General features: G+C 45.0%; 1 protein-coding gene across 6 annotated transcripts in view; it reads left to right on the forward strand.

Annotated features, from left to right (window-relative positions):
- The first annotated feature begins 946 nt into the window (after positions 1–946).
- Positions 947–21,970, forward strand: part of nectin1b (nectin cell adhesion molecule 1b) — a 142,654-nt gene continuing 121,630 nt past the window's right edge. For 5 of the 6 annotated variants that reach the window (XM_044031848.1, XM_044031850.1, XM_044031851.1 and 2 more), the window contains exon 1: positions 947–1,775. In XM_044031848.1, coding sequence (XP_043887783.1) covers positions 1,724–1,775 — 52 coding nt within the window. In that variant the 5' untranslated portion in view covers positions 947–1,723. The remainder of the gene's footprint in view (positions 1,776–21,970) is intronic. The other variant, XM_044031853.1, reaches the window with a different exon arrangement.

A 21,970-nucleotide genomic window follows, 5' to 3' on the forward strand; every position in this document is an offset into this window, starting at 1 on the left:
GAGGTTTTTTCATGAATACAACCAATATTCATGTTGGGGAAACAATGAGGTCACAGCCTCATAACCACCTCTTTTGCTCTTACTCGTGCATTTGCCGTCGCTATTTTTATCATCGCCCATTTTCTTCCTCTTGCGTTTGGAGATTATTCGTTTCATGTTACCTTTCATTTTCTTTCCTCTCGTCCCCCTGGCTTGGTTCATTCTGTCTGCAATGTACTGTATACTTGTTCAAATAAGAGGTTATTATTATTGTTTTGTTTTTTTTACTTTTTAAAATGATTTATTTTTATGTGCATGCTCCACGTGCTTCCTCTCCGAGTTTGGTGCATTTCTGTGGCAGCATTACTTTTTTTAGTGAAGGTTACCACAGAACTTGGACTTTCCCCCACATACTTTCTGAAGGCCTGACAGTAAATAGAGAAGAAGAAAGACGACTATTAATTATTTATACACGACCCAATTTTACTGCTGTATAATTGCACACTTTCCAGATATTAAAGCCGATTCATTTGTGCACAAGTGTTTGTGTTTAGTATTGAGCATTGATTGTATGTATTGACTTTAATTCTCCCCATACTTCCCATCATCAGGAAAATAAGTGTCTCTGAGTGTGGTTTCCTCAACATTTAATCACATTTGTTTGGCTTACCACAGTGAAGGGTTTGGTCATAAATCATTGCATCAATGGCGCTGTTTCTTCCTCCCTACCCTCTCTCATCGACGGATCCACAGTATATTCATGTATCCTTATAAACCCCCTTTCCTTTCTTCCTCACATGCTCACTCCAAACGTTGGATTTTAAAGATCCCTCTGTGAGTGGTGGAGAAAGTTTGCGCGCTACCACCACCACTGGCTGTTGCAGCCCACTGTAGTTTTTTTGTGTGTGTGTTGCAGGACAATCCAGGCTCCTCCCCTTTGCACACAGCGTCACCCGATCCCGATCTCTCCCAAAGCTTCAGCCACACTCAGCAGCAGCAGGAGCAGCACATTGTGCTGGCAGATCAGCGGGGGCAAAAGCAGGATAAGCGCAACCCGTTCCTATTTCCTACTTCACCTCATCCGAAGTAAGAGGGGAAACAGGAAAGCTGGGGTGCGTAAAAACCTCACCCTCATTTCCACTCCACACAGCAAGTCCTGCGCGTGTGCTGCGTTCAGCTCCAACCGGGGAACTTACCGGGGAACAGTGCCAGCAGATTATCTGTAAGGTGTTGTGTCAGTTCTGCGGACGGAAGGGAAAGGCGACATTTCCCGGGAGGAACTCCCGCAAGTCTTGGAAACTTCCCAGTGAAGCATCGATTAAGGACCCCCCGCCCACTTTGCCTCTAAGCCACAGTATACTGGGAGAGAGAGGGAGGGAGAGTTGTGCAGCCGCTGCGGTGCATGGAGCAACAAAGGCTGAATGGTTAAACTCGAAGAGCCGCTTTGAAAAGAGCCCAGCTCTCGTTTCTCTGCGCGTTTCCTGAACACACCATCTGCCTCCGCTTGGATCGGGATCATTTCTGGGACCCGAACAGCTGCTACTTTTCACACTAACTCTCGCCGCGGACGCGACATTGATGCTCGGGCACCGCCGTCATCCCCCTAGTTTTGCGAAAGTCTGCTTCTGCGGCCGCGCACTGAGGGAAGTGGACTAGTCGGTGGCCAAAGTGGGATTTGCAGAAGTTGCACACATTTCACCCACTCTCGGGTTTACAAGAGTACGATCCGGATAGTCGAGGTGCCATGGCGATGTGCGTGGGGATGTGGATACTCCTGTTGGCGCTGCACATCCACGGTAAGTCGCAGGAAACTCACTAATCCGATTGATCTGCCTTATTTCATCATCATCATCATCATCACCATCATCACCACCCCCCGCCACCTCATCCATCTCTTTTCGCGTGTGTATTTGTGCAATGGCACGCACTTAATTAACGCATGAATGAGTGGATCGATGCGATCGCTTGCGCTTTGCAGCAACATGTGCAAATGAGAGTTTGTAAGTGTGCTCTGTGTTCGGCGCCCCCCCACACCCACTCTCCCCCCTTTCGCCAAACGGCTGCAGAATACGTATGTGGCTGCGAAAATAATGAACTTACCCGAGCTGCAGGCAGATGGCGACATGTGCGAACCCGTGCAGGCCAGTCAGCCAGTCAGTCAGTCAGTCCGTGGTCTCCCAAGTTTTCCAATATCTCATTGTAATGGTAGCGCCAGTCCCTGCGTAATTACAGTTTAAGTACACTTTAAGTCGAACCCCATGTTACTGTGTGAATGAGTAACACAGGATGTGATGATGATGATGATTTGTCATCCGAATAATCGTCCTACAAGATCATCTGTGTGTGTTTTATGAGGCTGCGAGGACATATTCTGGTTCATGACCACTGTTGTGAGTGCATTCTTGACATTGTGGCGACATGTTAGTAAGCCCCCACAACATTAAATGGCTTTAAAAGGTTTTTTGGGGGGGGTGGAGTGGCTCTGTGGTTAAGACCAGTACCCTGTGTGCGAAAGACATCATGGTCGCAAGTTCGATTCCACCCCTGGCTGATTGTGCTCATACCCATTGTAAATCGCTTTGGATAAAAGCGTCTGCTAAATGACATGTAATGTAGTGTAATGGGATACAATTAGGCAAAGGAGGCTGATGAAGAAGTCATGGGTTAGGGTTGGGGTTCAGCATTTATTTCACATGGTTGAGGCAAAGCATGTTGTCAATAAATGTCCTCGCAACTACAGTGTGTGTGTGGGGTTAATGGGTGCATTAGTGGCTGATAAACTGACATTGATCACATTCACATTAAATCTAATGGGAAACAAGCGCGTATGTATTCACGTCTGTGTTTCTTTGTGATCCATGATGCAGACTTTTTAAAGGTTTCTCTTTAAAAAGTTTCTGGTTCGTTTACGTCTCATGCTGCGCTCACACCGTCAGGCGCCTGTCGCACACGACGCGTCTCTCGCTCGAGTTGAAGTTTTGCAACACTGGCGAAAAATCATGCCGGCGAATCAGCGTTGAGATTCTCTGGATGACGTCACGTACGTGCCAGCGGCCAGAGCATGCTCATGACAGAGGCGGAGATGCACTCGGAGCTCTACGACACAAGTTGTCCGCGGAGAAGGAACCGCCATCTTGTGCGTCACAACACCATTGGACACAGGTTGGCGAGTTTCACCGCTTCGCTCGTATCGCTTTGAAACACACATCATGGCGGTTTCGTCACTGCAGACGTTTCCGCGACGGCCCGTTACTTCTGTTTTAAAACACTTGCGTCCTTCGCGTCATTAAATGTCCAAAACTGCATCTGGTGTGAACACGGCGTGTCTGGCGCCCCTGTTTTTGAAGCAACACATGGGAGAGGGTCGAGTGTGGTCAGGAAATGTGGGATCGTGTTTTGAATGGCACCAATGTTCTCTTGACCAACTGCGGAATGTACGCGGTTTGGTAATGTTGCTCCGGTGACGAGTCTAATAGTGGAATATTTTGTTTCATTTGGCCCAGTGCTACTTTCTCTCCTCGGAACCCACGGACGACCGCGACCCTGACCTCGTTCACATGGAAGCTCGTTATGACATCATGTGTTTTGGACTGATTGAATACTTTGATCAAAAAGGCCCTGTCTGATTTACATTGAGATGATCCCTTTGCTTGTGGAGAAGATCAGGATTAACTGGTTCTCTTGGGATTTGTGGAGGGCATCTTTTGAAGCTGTTCATTCAAGGGTGTGGAAAATCTCTCTCTCAAAAAAAAAATGCTCTTAAAGTGTCCTAGAAATGTCTTATTTCAGCAAAGCAGGAGGTGTTTTTTTTTTTTTTCAAAGCCTAATTAGACCATGCTCCATGCTGTATTTCACTCTTTATTTCAGATTTTATAGATGTGGTGTGTTTTATAACAGAAGAGTCTGCATAATTCATTCTCTCAGACATCCCATCATGAAGGGAAAAGGGCTTGGAAACATTTGATTTCAACAGTTGTTTGGAGCCATTTCTTTTGAAATGCAAAAAAAAAAAAAAAAACAAGAATGTGATCTTTCGCCCTGAGGTTAAAGGGCGGGGCCATAAATGCCCGCCGTCTTTTATGTTCTAATTGATATACAACGTGTTCAAGACTCATTGCCCTCATTACCCAAGCACAAACAAGTGGGAATGGCTCGGACAAATGCAAGTAGCAGCAGACCGCGTTCCCGTTATCCGTCAGGGAAAACCATTTGCGCCAGTCATGGTAATTACCATTTGAAGGAAACACAAGAGTGCCAAATTCATAAACAGAAAATATTCAAAGCTGCTTGCCAATAGATGATCAAATAAGAGGAACATGGCGAATAATGGATGTGTGAATAATAACAGCGACTCTGTTCCCCCACTCTTATATTATCTCAGTAGTATTCCAGACTGGTATTTAATTGAGTGTGAATTGAGTTAGCATCCAGGTGGTTGTTTATGGTTTGGCTCCACCCCCGGGCGCTGATTTTGTACAGGCTCGTATGGATATCACTCTCAGTGGTGGGATAAGCAGATTTTCCAGCTCTAATTCTTCATCTTAGTTGGATTAAACATTTGGGAAATAAACTACTGAATGGTGGACAAGCATCAACTTTGAAGGTATTATTATTCTGGCTCCGAAATGATGTAGCTGTGAATCGCAGGCTGTGTAATAGCTTGGCGTCATGAAAGCTAAAATAATTCCGCTTCAACCCCCCTGTTGTTCGGCACTGTCAGTCACTGCGCGCAGACTCTCATGCGGGTTTCTCTTTAATACCGCATCCCTCGCAATATCAGAACGCCGCCGCATTATTTTGCACATCGACGCCCCCTTTTGTTGTGTTAATATCCTCTCACATGGCATCTCCAGAGAGACGTAATGCTCTCTGTTTCGTTTTGATAGGCCGCGTTATTGTCTAGACTCTCTAGGGTTAATTGCACAACTTATTACCTGATGTCTATGCACAGTCTTGTCAGCAAACACACGACAGCTCCTTGTGACTCCTGACAAGCGCACACATGCTGTGCTGCTGCAGCGTGTTGTTCAGGCCCGTTTGAAAGCACATTGAAAACCGCCTTTGTGCTGGAAATGTCACATACTTCCCTCGCGTTGATTGATTGACTGAACAGTGTGTGTGTGTGTGTGGGGGGGGAGGGTCTGAGGACATACGTGCGCATGTTTATGAAGAGGGTTGAAATAGATGTTTGATGTTGAGCAAGCTGGGGGGAAAAAAAAAACCCCACGTTTCCTCAGATGTAATGGGAGGAATACTTCTTCCCGTTTGGAGCGTTGTAATTAGCATTTTGAATTTGCTCATTTCTACTTTGTAAACTTGAGCGAAGTCAAAGACGGCCGATTGCACTTTTCCCTCAGAAAACTGTAATTGCCTGTCCGCGCATGTTGTGCTTCCCTTGAATAATAGTTGTGATACAGTGAAATGGAGAGAGTCGCGATGGCATTGTTGGGCCATGAAGGTTAGCGCCAACGCAAATTGCTCTGATCCTCATTCCCTTGGGGATTTCTCCCTTTGGTTCCCACTGAGGTGATGGATGGATGAGAGAGAGCTCAGAGACCTGGGAGACGAGCTTGAGTGGAACTGACAGGAGATTAAGCATCACTTTTTTTTTTTTTGCCACGAGAACTAACGGAGGCACTTGGACACTCAAACTTCATCTCTTTCGGCATTTAGCACATTGTGCCTCTGCTGTCAGGTCTTTGGCAAATCCTCCTCCAAACACTGCGTGAAACGTCTCTGTAAAGCGTCTTTTCTGTAATTGTGGAAAAGGAAGTGGGCCCTTCATCAAGAGAGAGTCCTCTTTCAGTGTTAAATTAGCGAGAGTCGAGTTCTTCTTTGTAACTTTGATGCTATTCAACCCTGACATTAATAACTGACTTTTGTGATGGACAGCAACAAGTTCAGTTGTGAACACTCCCAAATATGTCTGAAGTGTATCCTGCGCTCCAATCCCATGGTCTACGATCATCTTCATGTCATTTAATTGGTCAGTTATTCCAGATTCCCAACCGATGTCTTGATTTAGTTGATTGTGCAATTGTGAAAATGTCGACCTCTTAATTACATCTGGTTTTGTCCCACAGTATTGTTTGCGTGTCACTACGTTCATATGTGGAGTTATTTCATTACATTAAACCGATCAATACATCGGTTCTTACTTTTTCCCAAGTAGTTACGAGCTCCGACAAACACGCATTGACAACAAATACATTCACGTCAACGCCATAACGTCTCTGCGAATAGAAGTGAATGGTGGCTTCCCTCCTCCTCGCTGACATACATTTCCAAACCCTGTGGTCCGTGCATACAAGCTGCGTATTGCGAATTAGATGAATAAAACATGATAAGCTAAATAATGGAAAAGGTTATGACAGAATTGAGTGTTCTGCGTGTGTGTGGTGCTGAAAAATGAATTCCTTTTTTTCCGTTCGTTTGGGAGTTTGTAGTTTTAAATGCGGAATTTTGGCCCCCGATTGGGAGTAAATGAATGACTCATGGTCCCCGAGCGAGGAGTTCACAACTTCTCTGCATGTCTCTGATGATGAAATTGTTCGGAGCTGAATCTGTTGCCTCTGAATGATGATGCTATTTCAGGGAAATGAGGAAGTTTAGTCAAATATCACAAGCAATGTTTGTCCCCGACACCGGCCGTCTACAGTTACCAGATATCGTGTTGTCAGAACACGGACTTCATTGTCAACATGCAGTGTTTTGGATTGGCTGTTAGCGTAGAGCGTCCCACTCCCGCTGCCCGACTCTACGTGTACGGAGCCGCCGCGCTGAATCAGGATGGGTAACACGTTTATCACGCTTGCACTGGCTTATCGCGCCGCACCTGCAACGTTACGCTTTAAGTCCTTGAAATTCTTCTCGGTTTCGACTGGAATCACAGAATCAGCAAAGTAAAGGAGAGGGAAATCAATAAAGGGGGATCAAATCTAACCCTGCATGTTTTCTGATTTGGCATTAATCCCTTGAGTCACTCGTTGTGTTTAGCCACTCCTTGTAAAGGGATTAAATGGTTAAATTCCTGCTCTGCTCTTGAGAATGACAATGGCATTGACTGACTGGCTGACTGACTGACTGACTATGCTTGTTCCATATTTTCCTTGGCATTTGTCAGAGAGCTTTTCAAAAAAAATCAAAAAAAGAAAAATCCGAGGATTGGCTTAGTAGAGTTCCTGAGATGATTTAAATCTTCTCTGGTGAAAAAAAGAAAATAATCTCAGACGCTGGGAGGGATTCTGACAGTCTGTACTATTTATGTGACACCGGGCCACAAGGCTCGCCAAACATTTAGTGTTTAGATTTTGTAGTTTCAAGATGTAATCAGTCATTCAGTTCAAATAAACGTGATTTATTTTAACACATCGACTTCCATCCGTTTCTTTGTTTTCCCATGCTGCCGTGTGAAGGGAGTGCAGCCTCTTAATGCATCATTTATTTATTTGCCCTGTTTCAGTCATAAGGAAATGTCGTTCTTTGAAGAACTGGATCATTCCTGGTCTTCCCACTAAGGCTGCATGCCTTTTTAAAGTAAGGCACATCTGATCAGTATGCTCCCCCTGCCCTTGTGTGACTGACCGAACAAGTCAATTTACAACAAGGCAGCCGGACTGATGTGCTTCCATTAAAGGGCAGAGAATTACTAATATCCAGTCAGCGCGCGGTCCGGGGATAAAAAGGAAAATTGATCCTTTAAAGGTGGAAATATGGGATAAAGTGTGTTGTAGGGCCAGACCTCTGACCTGATACCAGTGCTGCCAAAACCCATCAGACAATGTCACCGGGGCCACATCCACACTAATATGGTTGGGGTTTTATACGCATTGCTTTTTGCTGTTTTTGCACCTGGTGTCCAGTTTCTCAGCCTCTAAAATGGAGACCTTTGCTGGTTTTAAGTCTGGAGTCTTGAGGGCACAGTCACCCACTGTACATTTAATTCCACGTTCAGTGGTGAACGCAAAAAGTAACCATTTGCCAACACTTAATGTCAGTCAGTCGAAGAAGGGGAAACATCGGGTGCTAGTGGCCGTCTGTAGGCAGTTGTAGGAGCAGGCTTGTTTACATCAGCATGCAGTTGTAGTTGTCAGGGTTTAGATTTAATGCTGATATGACGATAACCTGCCCTTATGTTGATGCTTTTGCTTTCACTCTTGCAGTTTATTCAGCTCTGCCTCTCACTGTCCGGTGTTCCGTCACTGTGTCAGTTGACATACATTTGAGTACATAAATTGAAGATTCCACTGGCCCCAGTGCCGATAATAACAATAATACAATCCCACTGCGTATACTCCAGAGTTGAGAGGTAACAGTTTTCAGGCAATGAGTTTAAATTTGCCGTTTAATTCATGAGAAAAAAAAACAGCTTGCAAAGACTTCAGTTCAGATCAGTTCTGGCCTTTTTTTTTTTTATATATATATCTGTGATCTCAAAGAAGTCAGCTCATGAGACGCGGAAAAGTGTCTCTACAACTTCCGACCAAAAGCATCTGCAAAAAAAATATTTATCAATCCCATTAGCCCGCTCACCCACTGCATATGCCATCCACTAATAAATATCCGCCGGGGGTGAAGCTGAAATGGAAAAGAAGTTCACAGAGCCTCTTTAGAATGAAAATATCAACCGTTTAATAAACTTGAGCAGCTGCTTTCAATCTTTCAGTCTGATAAAAAAAAATAAAAAAAAACCCGTTCTGAATCAAAGTGGTATGAAAATGTGACACAACACCCGGGGTTCCGCTGGTCTCGGAGCTGATCTCCTGCCAGAACTTTACATTTTTCTCTTTTCCCGTCGGCTCGCGTGTGCGCATGCCCTCCCTCCCCCCTCCCTCCCCTCCTCCCATCGCTCTCTCTCTCTCTCGCTCCTGTCTCTGCCTTTTGAGGATCGCATGTGAGAAGGTGAGAGTCGACTCAGTTAGCACTTGATACAAAAGCGGGATTGTTTCGTGAAACGTTTTCCCTTTTTTTTTTTTCCCTTCCTTTTTTAATGAGTGATGGTGTTCACTCATTTAATATTCCACACTGATATCTCCCTGGGAGCTGACAGTGCTTCAAAGCAACAGTGTGGTTGTAAATGGGCGATGGGGTGGGCGGCAGAGGTAGTGTGGGGGGGGGAGGCGGTTGCTTAGAAAACACAAACACAGGTTTATTTATTCTCCCTGACATATAGCTAAGCCCCCAGTGTGCTGCAGCTCGCTGCAAAGCTCCTTAGTGCCCTCACCCAGTGCAGACAGACGAGCAAAATATGACCGATAACAGGTCAGCGCCGCGTCTGCCACATTCCTCTTTGTGCCGCTCACGTTTGCTCCGCTCCTCTGCCCGAGATTGACTGTACAGATAATTGCTCTTTATCGAAAGTGTTTCACCTGCTTGCAAATGAACGCTTCTCTTATAATATTTCGGCTGTTCCTTCCATCCTCCACCTGCACCGCGGCTGACACGACAGCGGTGCTCATTATTACGGTGCGATTGAGGTCACCCCCACGCGAGCGGTAGAATATCTTTTTTTATTACATGCACATGGTTTAACTTTGCCCTTTTGAAGATGAAGATGATCACAGATATGGTCTGCAGTGTGGCATTGATCCTTCCACTTTGTTAGTAGGGTCTATGCCAAAGCAACTAATGTAGTCTGCTATTGATTCCCCCAGTTTCAGGCCTGGCTGAGTTTCAATCCAAAGTTGCATTATTTTCAGAAAGTCAGGTGAGCCAAATGGCTTCCTCTTCTCTCTGCACGTCCCTCCCCCCTTTTATTCTATTTGTTTTTAAAATAGCACTGCAGTGGATGTTATCAGTAGGTTTAGATGTGTGTGTGTGGATGAGAGAGTGAGTAATTAAACCACCAGAGCCAGGAAAGGGGTTCTGTTTATCCCTTCATCTTGAAACAGACCTGAGTGTGTCGTAGCACTCCACCTATTTAAATTATTATTATTATTCTTATTATATTATTAGGCTGTGCCGTGCTCACGCATTCACCTCGATAAATTCAGTTTATTTGCCAGTGGAAAAAAAGGGGAGGGGCATTCATATTTTGCTCTTCTCATGTGTGACATTTATTAGTCGCAGTTTCTAAGAGCAAGGACCAAAATGACAGGCTAATGAAGAGAAGATGTGCTCATGTGATGAGTTCAGAAACAGAGGAGTCAGACATAAGTTAAAGTGCAGGCCACAACATTGAAATATTAACATTATAGTTCCTTTCTGCAGCGACGGGTCCATGAATCATTAGAACACAACTTACAAATGAATTACAACTCTTTGGATCGTCAGTTAATCAGTTTCACTGTTTTCCTAATGCAACACGTTTTTTCCATTTCAGCGTCGGAGATGAGACGCTCTATGGCCCAAACAACAAAATGATTCATTTACAACATAATTACGAGTTTAATCTGTGATGGAGATAATTATTAGTCGCAGCCCGAGTAACATCAGCATTTCTGTGCGATTGTTCAGGCTCCACTATCTTCTCCAGATTGTGTTCATTTGCAGCTGTTTTTCATTTGCCCGTTTTATTGTTTTGGAGAGAAACAAAATGTTTCCCAGTGAACACGGTCAGACATTGTTCAGCATGAGGCAGAATAATCACGTTTCCAGATAACAGGTTCCTGTAATAATAGCACGTGGGAGCTAAAAACGCGGGGGTTTTTAGGTTAAGAAAAGATGGTCATGGCAACTTAGTAAGACTTAAAGTGCGAGGTTGACCTATGGTTGGGATTAAAAAAAGGCAAAGCCCCTTTGGTTAAGGTCATAGAAAGATCCAGGTCATATTTGACCCTGACCTGACAGACTTGAAGTCGATGTTGGCATTTTGTCTGGGTAACTTTTTATGATTTCCCCTGCAGGCAGTGCTTTTTAAAGTCTGAAAGTTGTACAGTTGCATTTAGAATGTCTGCTGTAACCCCCCCCTCCTCCTCCCTCTACACCTCCTCCTCCTCACTTCTTCTAGCCTCTTCCAGCTGAACACATTTCCAAGTGGTTTCCACATGGGAGATTCGACTCTGGCAGCACACATCTCACTTGGCTACGGGGTCTGCAAGGAGAATTAACCAGTCAGGAATCTGGAGAGGGCTCCGATTGCGGCGAAGGAACCACGCGGGGCCATTTTGTAGTTCACAATTGTCAGTTCGAGCCACGAGGGCGCCAAATGTCACAGCAGGCCGCGTCGGAAAACAGAAGCTTTCGGGGTCAAGGGTGCTCTTCCCTTCTCCCACCCATGTGTCGAAAATATGAGATGGAACATTTATGACGATAATCTATGCAGATATAAGTGGCCACACAACACCCACTGGCTGACCCAGCACCCACATAGCTCACAGTCTCACAGATGAAGAGTGGGAGGGAAGAGTGCAGCTTCCTGCCTTTTTTGATGCATCCGAGTTGGATATCGTCTTGTTTCTACAATATGCTCTGTTCACATAGAGCACAGGCGTCGTAAATATTTATTTGAGATGGATGAAGAGACGTGCGATTGTTCCAAGCTACGTGTATACCCTCTTTGTCAGCATTATGGAACTGAAAATAGAAGCAAAAGAGGAACAAATGTTGGACTGGGAAACCTGATATAGAGGCTGTTAAATACTGCAGCAAAAGCCTTAAAATACCTTCCCTCTTATGACCTGCAGACTCATACCCTTCAGGATGCCAAGTTTTTAAATTACTCTGCAGTCTGTGTTTAAGGATTGTACATTTCTACTTAAATTGTGAGGGAGGAAAATAGGAGTCTATTTGTAAAGAGAGAGAGAGGAAAAAAAGGGCAAATGGGAGATTTACATGTCGACCCTGCAGGGGATTGGAGTCTGTTGAAGGTCATGCTGTTCTTGAATGGGGCTGTGTTCCAGGGGTGATTCTAGTTTGCCTTGACACGGTGTTATTGGCCGAAGTTCAAGGGGGCTTCTTGCTGAATTAAAAAAAAAGACTTGTGCAAATAAATGTTTATTCAGTATTTTCCAGCTCGTTAGGTCTTCTTTTCTGTTTCAGCGCAGGAAGCGTGTAGACCACCTCCTCGGAATAAAAAAAAAAGTCACACTATACATTAGAGATCTGTTTAAACGAACGTAATTGAAAGGATATCGCGGCACATGAAAGAGTAAATTAAATTAAAGGCTCCATAATGCGCCAACAATCTCATCGTCTGCTGAATTAGTTCAATTAGAGTCGTTCTTCATTGGAGCGCTGAGAGAGATCCAGAGGCTCAGTCAGATCTTTTATAACGAGCGAGTCCGAGGTCCTGATGAAGTTGGAAATAAACTGATTAGATTTTGCACCACGCCGCGCCACATCTGTGGTGATGGGGATATTTCGGTTGGGCTGGAAAAACAGCGAAAGTGATTCAAATGGTGTGAAGCTATTTCTGTATTCTGTGTGTTGAGGGCTAATCCCATTGATTGGAGCGGTGGGGTCTGCTCGTGGGCTACGAGTGGAAGTTTCTCTGACCTCTCACTGTCAGAGATCCTCCTTTTGTGTGAGCGATTCGGGGGCAGTGTTATTCGCCACACTTCCTCAGCCCTCCCTAACTCCTCTTTTCACTCTCACAGTGCTGACGTGGGGTGTTTGTTTTGCTGGGAAGACTCGGGGAAGGAGTGCACTGAAGCATGGACGTTCGTGTGTGTGATGCCACAGAGTGCGCAAATGCATACAACCATGCGCAGGCCCGAGGGAGAGGCAGCTTCACGTTGCCGGGCCTGCCCCCCCCTCCCGCCCCCGCCCCCCCATTATGACCCACTTTCTTCTCCCTGCCCATCGCTCCGTCTTTAATTGCCGCACAGCACACTGAGGCCATCTGCTCGACTGAGGCCTGTCACCATGGAGATGCTGGGAGGCTTTTCGGATTTGCTGTGGACAGACCAACAGGGATATAGAGGTCATGGAATGGGGGTAGGCAGTCGGATAGTCATGGGACGCCACAACTGTATCGTCTGACAGTGCAATGCAACACCTATAAGAAAACAACAATGACAAAAAAAACCCCACATTTTAAAAGAGCCTGAAAGTTTTAACTGAACCTGAAATAAACCTGATTCTTGGCCAATACTGATCATGATGTTTTGACATTTCTGTTTCCTTTCAATTCACGGAAGAGCAACTTCAATAACTTCAACTACCAAAAAAAAATCACAAAACAAAGCCTTCCTAGCCACATTTTACAAGATTTTGCATTCATGGCCAGATAAACATCTGAGTTAGTCTTATTTGCCAGTGAACCGACGGTCAGTTTGGTGCATATCGACTAATACCAAAGTACAGCCAACAAACAAGTGCATGAAAGTTTCTCAAATTTCCACCGTGGCCAGAATACACATTGATTTTCTCATACGCATACTTTTAGAGCCATTTATCTCTGTAAATGCCTGTGCTGCCTCCATCACATGTGTACTCCTCTGATCACATGGATCTGTGCTGCTTCATCATCACCAGTGATATGCCACACAGCCTCTGAAATACGCCCGTCAGCTGCACTTGCATCAAGCCTGCCCCTGCGCTTTGTTTAGACCCTCAGATATTCCGCGCCGATTCCACAGTCTCGTTCCCGTCCAATTGTACAATTGTGGCATTTTATTCCGGGATAAGGTTGTGCTTAAGTGGCTCTGATGGAGTCTCAGCGTTGACCTCTCGCAGATGAAGAAGTGCCGAGTGTTTGGTCGACACTTCATATTTACTCCTCTTTTAAAGGTCAGTATTAGGAGCTGTCATTGCTGAGGTGCCATTTATAGGTCAATTCCTCATTGGTTATCTGGTGGAGTTTGGATCAAATACGTCGACTGTCTTTTCTGTGCCACTGAGGTGTAACCTGCAAACTGTATGCTGCGAAAAACATCCACCTTCAAATGTTGGGGCAACCACGGGACTCAGTTATTGCGACGTAGAGCCTGTCATGGGAAGTCAAGCTTGTTTGGACCCGAGATCCCATTCATAATAAACCCTTATTTCTTCCTCACATAGCTCTCTCGGTACACCCATAAACACCACTAATCATTTCAGTCGGAGCGCAGGCAATGATTGGCTGGCTTATCTCTCTCCCTCAGACCCACCCGCCTACCTGTGTGTGTCCTTCCTCTGCACCCACAGACGGGAGCCTCCACTACAAGCTCGAGTTTGTACACTGCTGAGGCAGACACCGTAGTCTGAAGCTAGAAATTACAGAGAAACTGCAGAAAACAACCTCAAGTGTTACAGCGGTGGACCGAGAGACTACATGGACTCATCAGTGTTGCTGTTGTAGACTTCCACTTGGTGTTGTAAAGTTGTTTTGTCTTGGCAGACGGTCCAAACAACGGGTATACACGTCCTCCATGGAAATTCTAGTGCTGTCTGAGAGTCACAGTGTGTTTCCGCTCGTTTTCAGGCCTCCTACATATAGTGCTGTCAGGATTGGCGACTGATGCCGTCACCGTCTGCTTAGCTGCCTCAGACAGCTTATTTCACTCCTCCATCACCCGCAGCATCATTCGAGGCTGTGGAAGAGGAAAAGGTAGCCGTGTCGGTTGTCAAACTCCCAACCGGTGTTGGATCTCTCAGCTGCCCCAAACGTACGGTCAGAACTGGAGTTAACAAGACAATGTACCCAGCGCCTGTAATTGGACTGGAGCCTTTTACAGCAGTGTGAGACAGGAGAGAGGAAGAGTTTGTGCCGGGGCCACTCTCCAGTCAAGGTCATCATGTCGAGTAGTGGATGTGTTGTGTTTGTCCACCGTGCCCCCTTCGTCCTATCACAGCTTATCCAGCTGCTGCTGTGTAGAGGTGGGGTTAGCGCTGCCGCACTCAGTGGGCAGGGCTCTAGATTATGTGCTCGGAGAGATTAATCAAAGCATGTAATGTCATGCTATATGAAAGCGGGGACGCTGACACATATCTGCATTCCTGTAAATTTCCCCTGTCCTTCCTCTCTGCCGTCAAAGGGGGCAGCAGCACATTCATAGCTGGTGCGCTGATGAGAAATAACTGCCATTAAAGAGGATTAGGCCATGGTGGAGTGCTGTGGATGGACCCAGTTAGCTGAAGTGTTTTTCAAAGTCCTTATTGTGCCAAACTTGTGATTGCAGATTGAACGGAGGCCACGGCAAAAAGAGGGCTCTTAATTACCGTTCCGTAAGTGCACATGCTGACTTGACATTGGTGCCTTTTGATTTCGCTAACAAGGGATGCCTCCTTTCCCCTCGCCTTATTTGAACCAAGCTTTATGACTACTTTTAGTGCCATCCAACTCGGCAGCCGCGGCTGTGTGTGTGCGCTCAAAAGCCCACACCGAGACAATTTCATCCGCTTTTTCATGGACAGCAGAGCGAGGAGGTTGTTCGCGAGACAACAGACTGCAATCCACTCAACCACTCAATGGAATATTTATATATTTACCCTTCCGATGCCATTTTGGTTTGCAGAAACCCTGGAGAGGCAAATGCATTAAGCCACTCACTGTATTTACTTGTGTCGGATTGATGCTGATGTGTGAGGGCAGGCCAGAGGATGGAAGATGGGAAATTGATCACTGGTGAATGAGCGCCGGGGGAATCTCGACATCCTCGGCTGTTTTTCACGCTTTGAGCTCTGAGAATCCGTCAAGCAGGAACCTGGTGGTGTTTGAGATTACGTTGTTGCCATTTGTTCAGGCATAAACACTTCATTGGCCTGTTTGATTGGGCGGCGTCATTCACTCACCCCGCGTATTACAACGCGCGGTAAACCCAAACGTACACACACACCGGCGCAGTGACGCGTGGTGCTGTTTAGTGACAACATCGGGCCGTTTTCCAACTCTCACTTGCACAATATGAAAGAACTGAATAACTTTGTGACTCACAAGTCTCTCTAGGAGTTGATGGGATTCACTTAGAAACACAAAAATGCCGCATTTGACAAAGATGAACTATATGTTTTTATCATAGCCTTTGGCATATTCAATCATAATCACAAAGACATATAATCACAACAATCAAACCAGGACCTGGTTAAGTGCAGCTGTCAGTGTGGATGGTGGCCACAGTAGTATTATTTCTAAGGGGAAAAATGGGCTGTTTGATAAATGAGGAAAAGTGGTATTATTTTGGCGAAATTGGCACCTTTGTGTCTGCACAAAATCATAGTTATTTTGTATGATACTGTTACATAGTATAGACCTATTGTGGAGGACCTCTTTATTCAGTGTGCTGGAATGACAGTCAGGCATTTGCGGGGTAATCCCTGGAGCAAAGGTCTGGTTTATTTAACATTCACACAAAGAGTGGCTCTCCAACGAGGCTCAGCTAAGAGTCTCTATTCTGCAAATACAGGTTGAATAATGGATGATATTCTTTTAAAATTCCCTCTGAGATAAACAAAAGACAAAAAAAAAAATGAAAGGCTTATCTTTTAAACCTTTGAGGTGTGCCTTCCCACACACCTTGAACAGACTTCTCACTCGACGTTTTCTTTTTTGCTTTTAATCTAAAAGGCCCGCAGAAATGTAAGTGGAGAGCGAATGAAAACTACCATTCAAGGCTGCATTATGTTTTGAATTAAAGGCATTTTTTAGGATGGGTAGCGGGATCTCACAGGCATGAATGAGCTCTTTGTAGTGCATGTGTAGACTCATTTGTTTAGCTCTACATAGACCGTGCCGATTTTCATGCGGTGGATGTCGTTTAAGTAGAGTTTATGAATAATGGGAGGATTACGGGCATTACTGTTTCACGAGCATGCTGGTTTATTTGAATCCACATAATTGTTGATTATTTTTCGGTCTTTCAAATGAGCCTAAAACTTGCTCCCACAGGTTTGTTTGCCTGATTTCACTGTGGCTGCGTTTGCCTGGTTCAAATTGTCATGTCATTACTGGAAAACAATTTAGGTCTCAGCTGATTTTGCTGGTTTAGAGAAAGGTTTAATAAATAAAGAAGTTTTACATCATTCCTCAAGCCTTTGGAAAGATACAGATACAGCCATCATCTAGTGATGACGGACTGACATAGTAAAGAAATACCTGGGTACGGCCAACACTTGAAGAAGAGAGGAGACTGAAATCTACCACTTAACCACTTCAGGATTTATTTTTAGGATATTTGCTGTGCAGTTTGAAGAATTGCCTCTAAATGGTCCCAGCTGTGTGTATTGAATGATTTTAAATGTCACATTGCCAACAACTCAAATCAAATTGGTCAGATTGGAAGTAAAACTGGAAAAGAAAATGTGGCTGTGAATGTACTAAATTAACTTCAAATTGGTAACACCCAACAAATTAAGTTTTACACAACATGCCAAGTTTAGTTTAAGCAAACAAACATTCATTTGGTTGTTGCCAACTGCATCCCTGTGTGCGTCAGACTCTCGTCCTCTCCGCCAGGTAATTAAACCACGGGGTGGCTCAGACATGTTCCTTTACCAGTCAATTTTAAGGATTAATGAAGTTGAGTTAATTGATATTCTTGACTGGTTATGTCCGTCAGATCATTCACCGCCACGACTTGAGCCGTAGATTTATGATTAATATTTATAGGCGACTGTCAGGAGCTGTCAGCCTCCCGTGAATCCACAATTCTTCAAAACCCAAGAGCCGGTTGATGTGCGATAAATCAAAGGGTGTTCAGGGGAAAATCCCACCTAGATGAATAAAAAGGATCCAATTAGAGATGTGTAACCTTTCTACAGGGAGACTCATTGTGTGATTTATTAGTATAGAGCGGTGTGCTCCTCCCTCTTCTGTTAAACGTCTCAAGTCGTGGAGGAAACGTCCGAGAGAGCGAACGAGCCCGAGGCGCCGCGGCGGAAGAGTGCAGGCTTCCCGCTCGTGCAGCGTCGCCTTGCAGTCACGCAGTCGCACACAACAGTGCGGTACTGTACTATCCAGCCCTCCCGAGTGTGCGCTGCATGTGTGCGAGGTATTTTTAGAAACACATTCGCAGCGGCGTGCATTTCCAGCGCGACGTGTCAGGGCGGCGTCGTGTTGTGGATTCGGTCAGACGGTCCGCCGTGTTTATTAGCCCACAGCTCTGCAGAGGGGATGTGTTTGTATGCAGCACTGTGTGTGTGTGTGTGTGTGTGTGTGTGTGTATCACGTGCTGATCTCATCGTGCGCCACGCAAACACCACTGTACAGTTACCCCCCTGCATAATGAGAAAGCGACTTATCTCGACACTAATAGCTAATTGATTGCTTTTCCCTTGGCACAAATGTCCCAGACAGAAACATTATTATTTTTTTCCTTCGTAAACACAGGGGTGACTGTCTTATTTACAAGCCCCCATTGCTGACCTGTTTGGCACAAATGTCTCCCTGTCCTTATGAGACTGTGCAGGCAAAGGTAATCCAAGACAGGCAGATCCATCATCCCGCGATCCTCTTCTCAGAGTGTCTTTGCCTGACGGAAGTCCCACATCCCCCTTTCGTGGACCTTCAAAGATTGCAGCTGGTCTGCTTTTTCTTCACCAGTACATGAACTCCTACAGGCTGTACTGCTCCACTGGAGCAGATGCCTCCAAAGGGAAAACAAAGCTGGCGGGCCGGCGGGGGTTAATCACACTCATCGAGAGGTCTGACGCGCTGTTGCCAGGTGTGTCACACTCAAAGAACACTTGGTCCCCTTTTGTGGCTGCTCTTTGACCTCTGCCATTCACACCGTGTGCAGTAAAAAACACAGGCTCTGCTCCTGGTAGACTCATCTGTGCGTGTGAGTCTGAACAGGAACAGTGAACATGGAAAATACTGTAGTAGCATTTGTTTTGATTTGGATCCACATAGTCAAAGGAGTGGGTTTTTTTTTTTTCTTCACATTTCAGCTTTTGTCAGCTTCCAAACTTTTTAAAATAACGAAAAATACATTAAATAACAACTTTGTTTTCACCATTCGTCACACAATAACAGAGCATAGGTAATGAATGAATGAATTAATGAGAGATATAATGCTCCTGAAAGGATAGTGAACAGTCTTATAAAACTAAATACTTGTTTTTTTTTACTTTGTGTGAAAGGTTTTGGTTCATTTATGTTTTTATTTCTCTTAAAACCCGCATGGACTCTGTCGCACAACACGTTATTCATTAAGCTTCACTGATCTGTGACGTTCACATTTAATCTCAATCTCAATTTGAGTCCAGCCACATCTGTACAAGGCTGTGCTAGTGTGGTTTTCTACTTCCACGGGGAAAATAACTTCTTTTTTTTGTCATAAAACACTAATGTGTGAATAATCAAATCCTCAAATGGGCTGAAACTAACACCATCATCGAGGTTGTTTCTGGTTTTGCCTCGGCTATAGCCTTATTACATTGTTTGTTGTGTATCCCAGCTCCAACTAAGCGACGTGTACGTGTGGTGAAATGTCTTCTCCCCTCTTTCTTAATGGAGGCCTACGCAAAAACATCTCGTGGCTATGTTTGGAGCTTCGGCGCCGTGAGCAGACTGTGGCTCCATGGCATTTTATTCCACCGGCACACCGGCGGGCCATGACTCACACATGAAACCCCCTTGACTGCTGGAGTTTAATATTCAGCGCCCGGAAATGCATATGCTAGTGTGAGGCAGGGGGAGGTGTGAGCTCAGGGAGTGCTGACAAAACCGATGCGAGTGAGCGCGTTCACGTCACAACAGCTGGGGCTGCACCGCTGTTTCCACATGGCTAAAAGTACCCTCTCTCGTTGCATTGCTGCTGCTCATGAGTCAAACACACGTGTGCTGCTTTTTGCCAGAAGTCGCGGCTCCGGCTCCGCGGCGTCTCGCTTCCTTGCATTTGCCCTTCACTCAGGCGCTCTCTTTTCATTCTCGGCCCAGTCCACTTTATTGTTTTCGACTTGTTCGTACTTCACTTTCTGTGCTGCTTTTTTTTTTTTCCTTTTCATACCGAGTCTGTTGAAAATGCATGACCCCGCCTGATGGCCTGCCTTTTCATTTAATGAATTAATGATTATGAGGAGAAAAAGGAGAGAGCGGAAAAAAAGGAAAAAGAAAATACCTTTTTTTTTTTTCTGCAAAATGTAATTTCACATTTGCTGGCGCTGATAGATTCTTGTTTTCATCTCTGGTGCCTGGCTCCCCTGCTTCCTCTGATGGCTCCATCCCATACACTGACACATCTTCAGAATCATATCTATCAATGGATATGTCAGGGAGAGTCACCCCCCCCCACCCCACCCCACCCCTCCAGTGTCCACTGACTGTTGTATAGCATCATCTATCATTCCAGGGCCTTTGTTCAGCATCCTGTCTCATACGTGGACGAGCAGCCAGTGTGACGGTGGCATTCTGTTTGACAGGCCGCTGCCGATGCTAAATGACAGTGACACAAAGAGAGGGCCAACCGTGCAGGTCCTGACAGGGCTGTTTTCCATAGAAAAGAGGCTTCACTTGACTTAAAGGCCCAACGCGAAATCAGATTACAGCTGTGCTCTTGACACCTCTTTGGCGTGGTTGTAATGTTTCCAATCTCCACTGACAGAAGTGGACTGGACTGAAATCTAACTTTAAAGTTCTCCGAGGTTCATTTGCCTTATTCTGCTCCCTTACATTTCGCTGGTTAACAGTAATGTGCACAGCTATCCACTTGAGTTGATGCGCGGTTTATATGTTCCACTGTGTTCTTTTGCTGTCGGGTTGCACATCATCTGCTTTCAAAACATGCAGTTGTTGGAGTCTTTGAAAGTGGGACTGCCGAGTCATGGTGCTGTGACGCATTCAGCCTTCAGAGAGCGGTGGCCTCTAAATTGTGACAGCTTATACTGTATGTGCACTCACGGAATATCTCCCTGACAATCAGTTTACTTGACTGGAACTAGGGCTGAGCGATTTTTGAATAAATAGCCAGTTGCGATTATTTTCGACAGGAAATGGGTCATTTTTTTTACGCCATTCTTCTCGTTTTCATGATTACTGTGTGATATCTGTGCAGATATTTTAGTCTGTCGAGGTCAAATCAATAGTTAATCAAAAATGATATTTAACGATTGAAATTCGGATCGCTTCATGACACATTTTTGCCTTTGAAGGGTTCAACTTTTCAATTTTCCAGTTTCGATAACATCTTACCTAACGTGTAACGTATCGACGGAGTGTCCGCGAGCTGAAACGTGAACCATTATCTGTTATTGTAAGTCATACCCAGGATTACTGCGTTTGCCTGAAGAGCAAATGATAATATTCATCTCGGTGTTTCAGTTTACCCTGTATCCATTCTCTCTACCCTGGAGGAGAACTCCTGCTCCCAACCCTTTTGTTATAATGCTGAATGCAAAGTGTGTCCCTATCTGCAGTCGTGTCTGTTGCCGGGATATGGATACACAGACTTGCCATTTGCAAAGTTGCCTTTCTTGCTTAGGTGTGTCGCAGACGGTTTTGAATTTACATGAGCTGTGTTTGTGCAGTTACTGCATCGGCTGAAGGATGTAATCTCACAGGATTAGTAACTTGTACCGAGCATCTCACCGTCTCCTATGATGCCATTTATGTCGACAACAAATATTTGACAGGTCCATGACGTGGAAATGTTCTATAGTACATACAAAAAAAACCCTACATTGACTGTCCAGCACCAGGAAGAGAATCATTTTATTAATGGTCTCGTTTCTAAGGATTTTTTTCATGCAACTTTGATGTGGAGTCAGCCTCATTGTGTGGGATCCATTAGCGCAAAGAAAAAGCTTGCCTCATTTTGCTTTTAGTGCGATAAATGAAATATACATGTAGGGTATTTATAGATCTGAGGTCTGTGAAGATGTGCTTCTTTGAACCCAGCAGAGATTAGAACACAGATGCATTCAAAGAGCACCTTTGTGTTACCTGCAGTCAACTTGTAGATACATGTGATACGGACTCGTAGTCATTACTCATGTTTGTGACTCTGTTACATCACTGTTAGTCAGCGGGAAGTGAAAACCTCACATTTCTACACATCTGTCAACACGTTAAAGGAACAAAGAAGTCCTTTTCCCAAAGTTTGTTCTTGAATCCAAGAGAATGAACGTAGTTAAATGAGATTGTGTGTTAATATTTGAGAAATCATTTTGAGATCTTCCCCACTATCCATTCTTA

This window comes from Solea senegalensis, linkage group LG8 (assembly GCF_019176455.1).
Source record: "Solea senegalensis isolate Sse05_10M linkage group LG8, IFAPA_SoseM_1, whole genome shotgun sequence".
Lineage (NCBI taxonomy): Eukaryota > Metazoa > Chordata > Actinopteri > Pleuronectiformes > Soleidae > Solea > Solea senegalensis.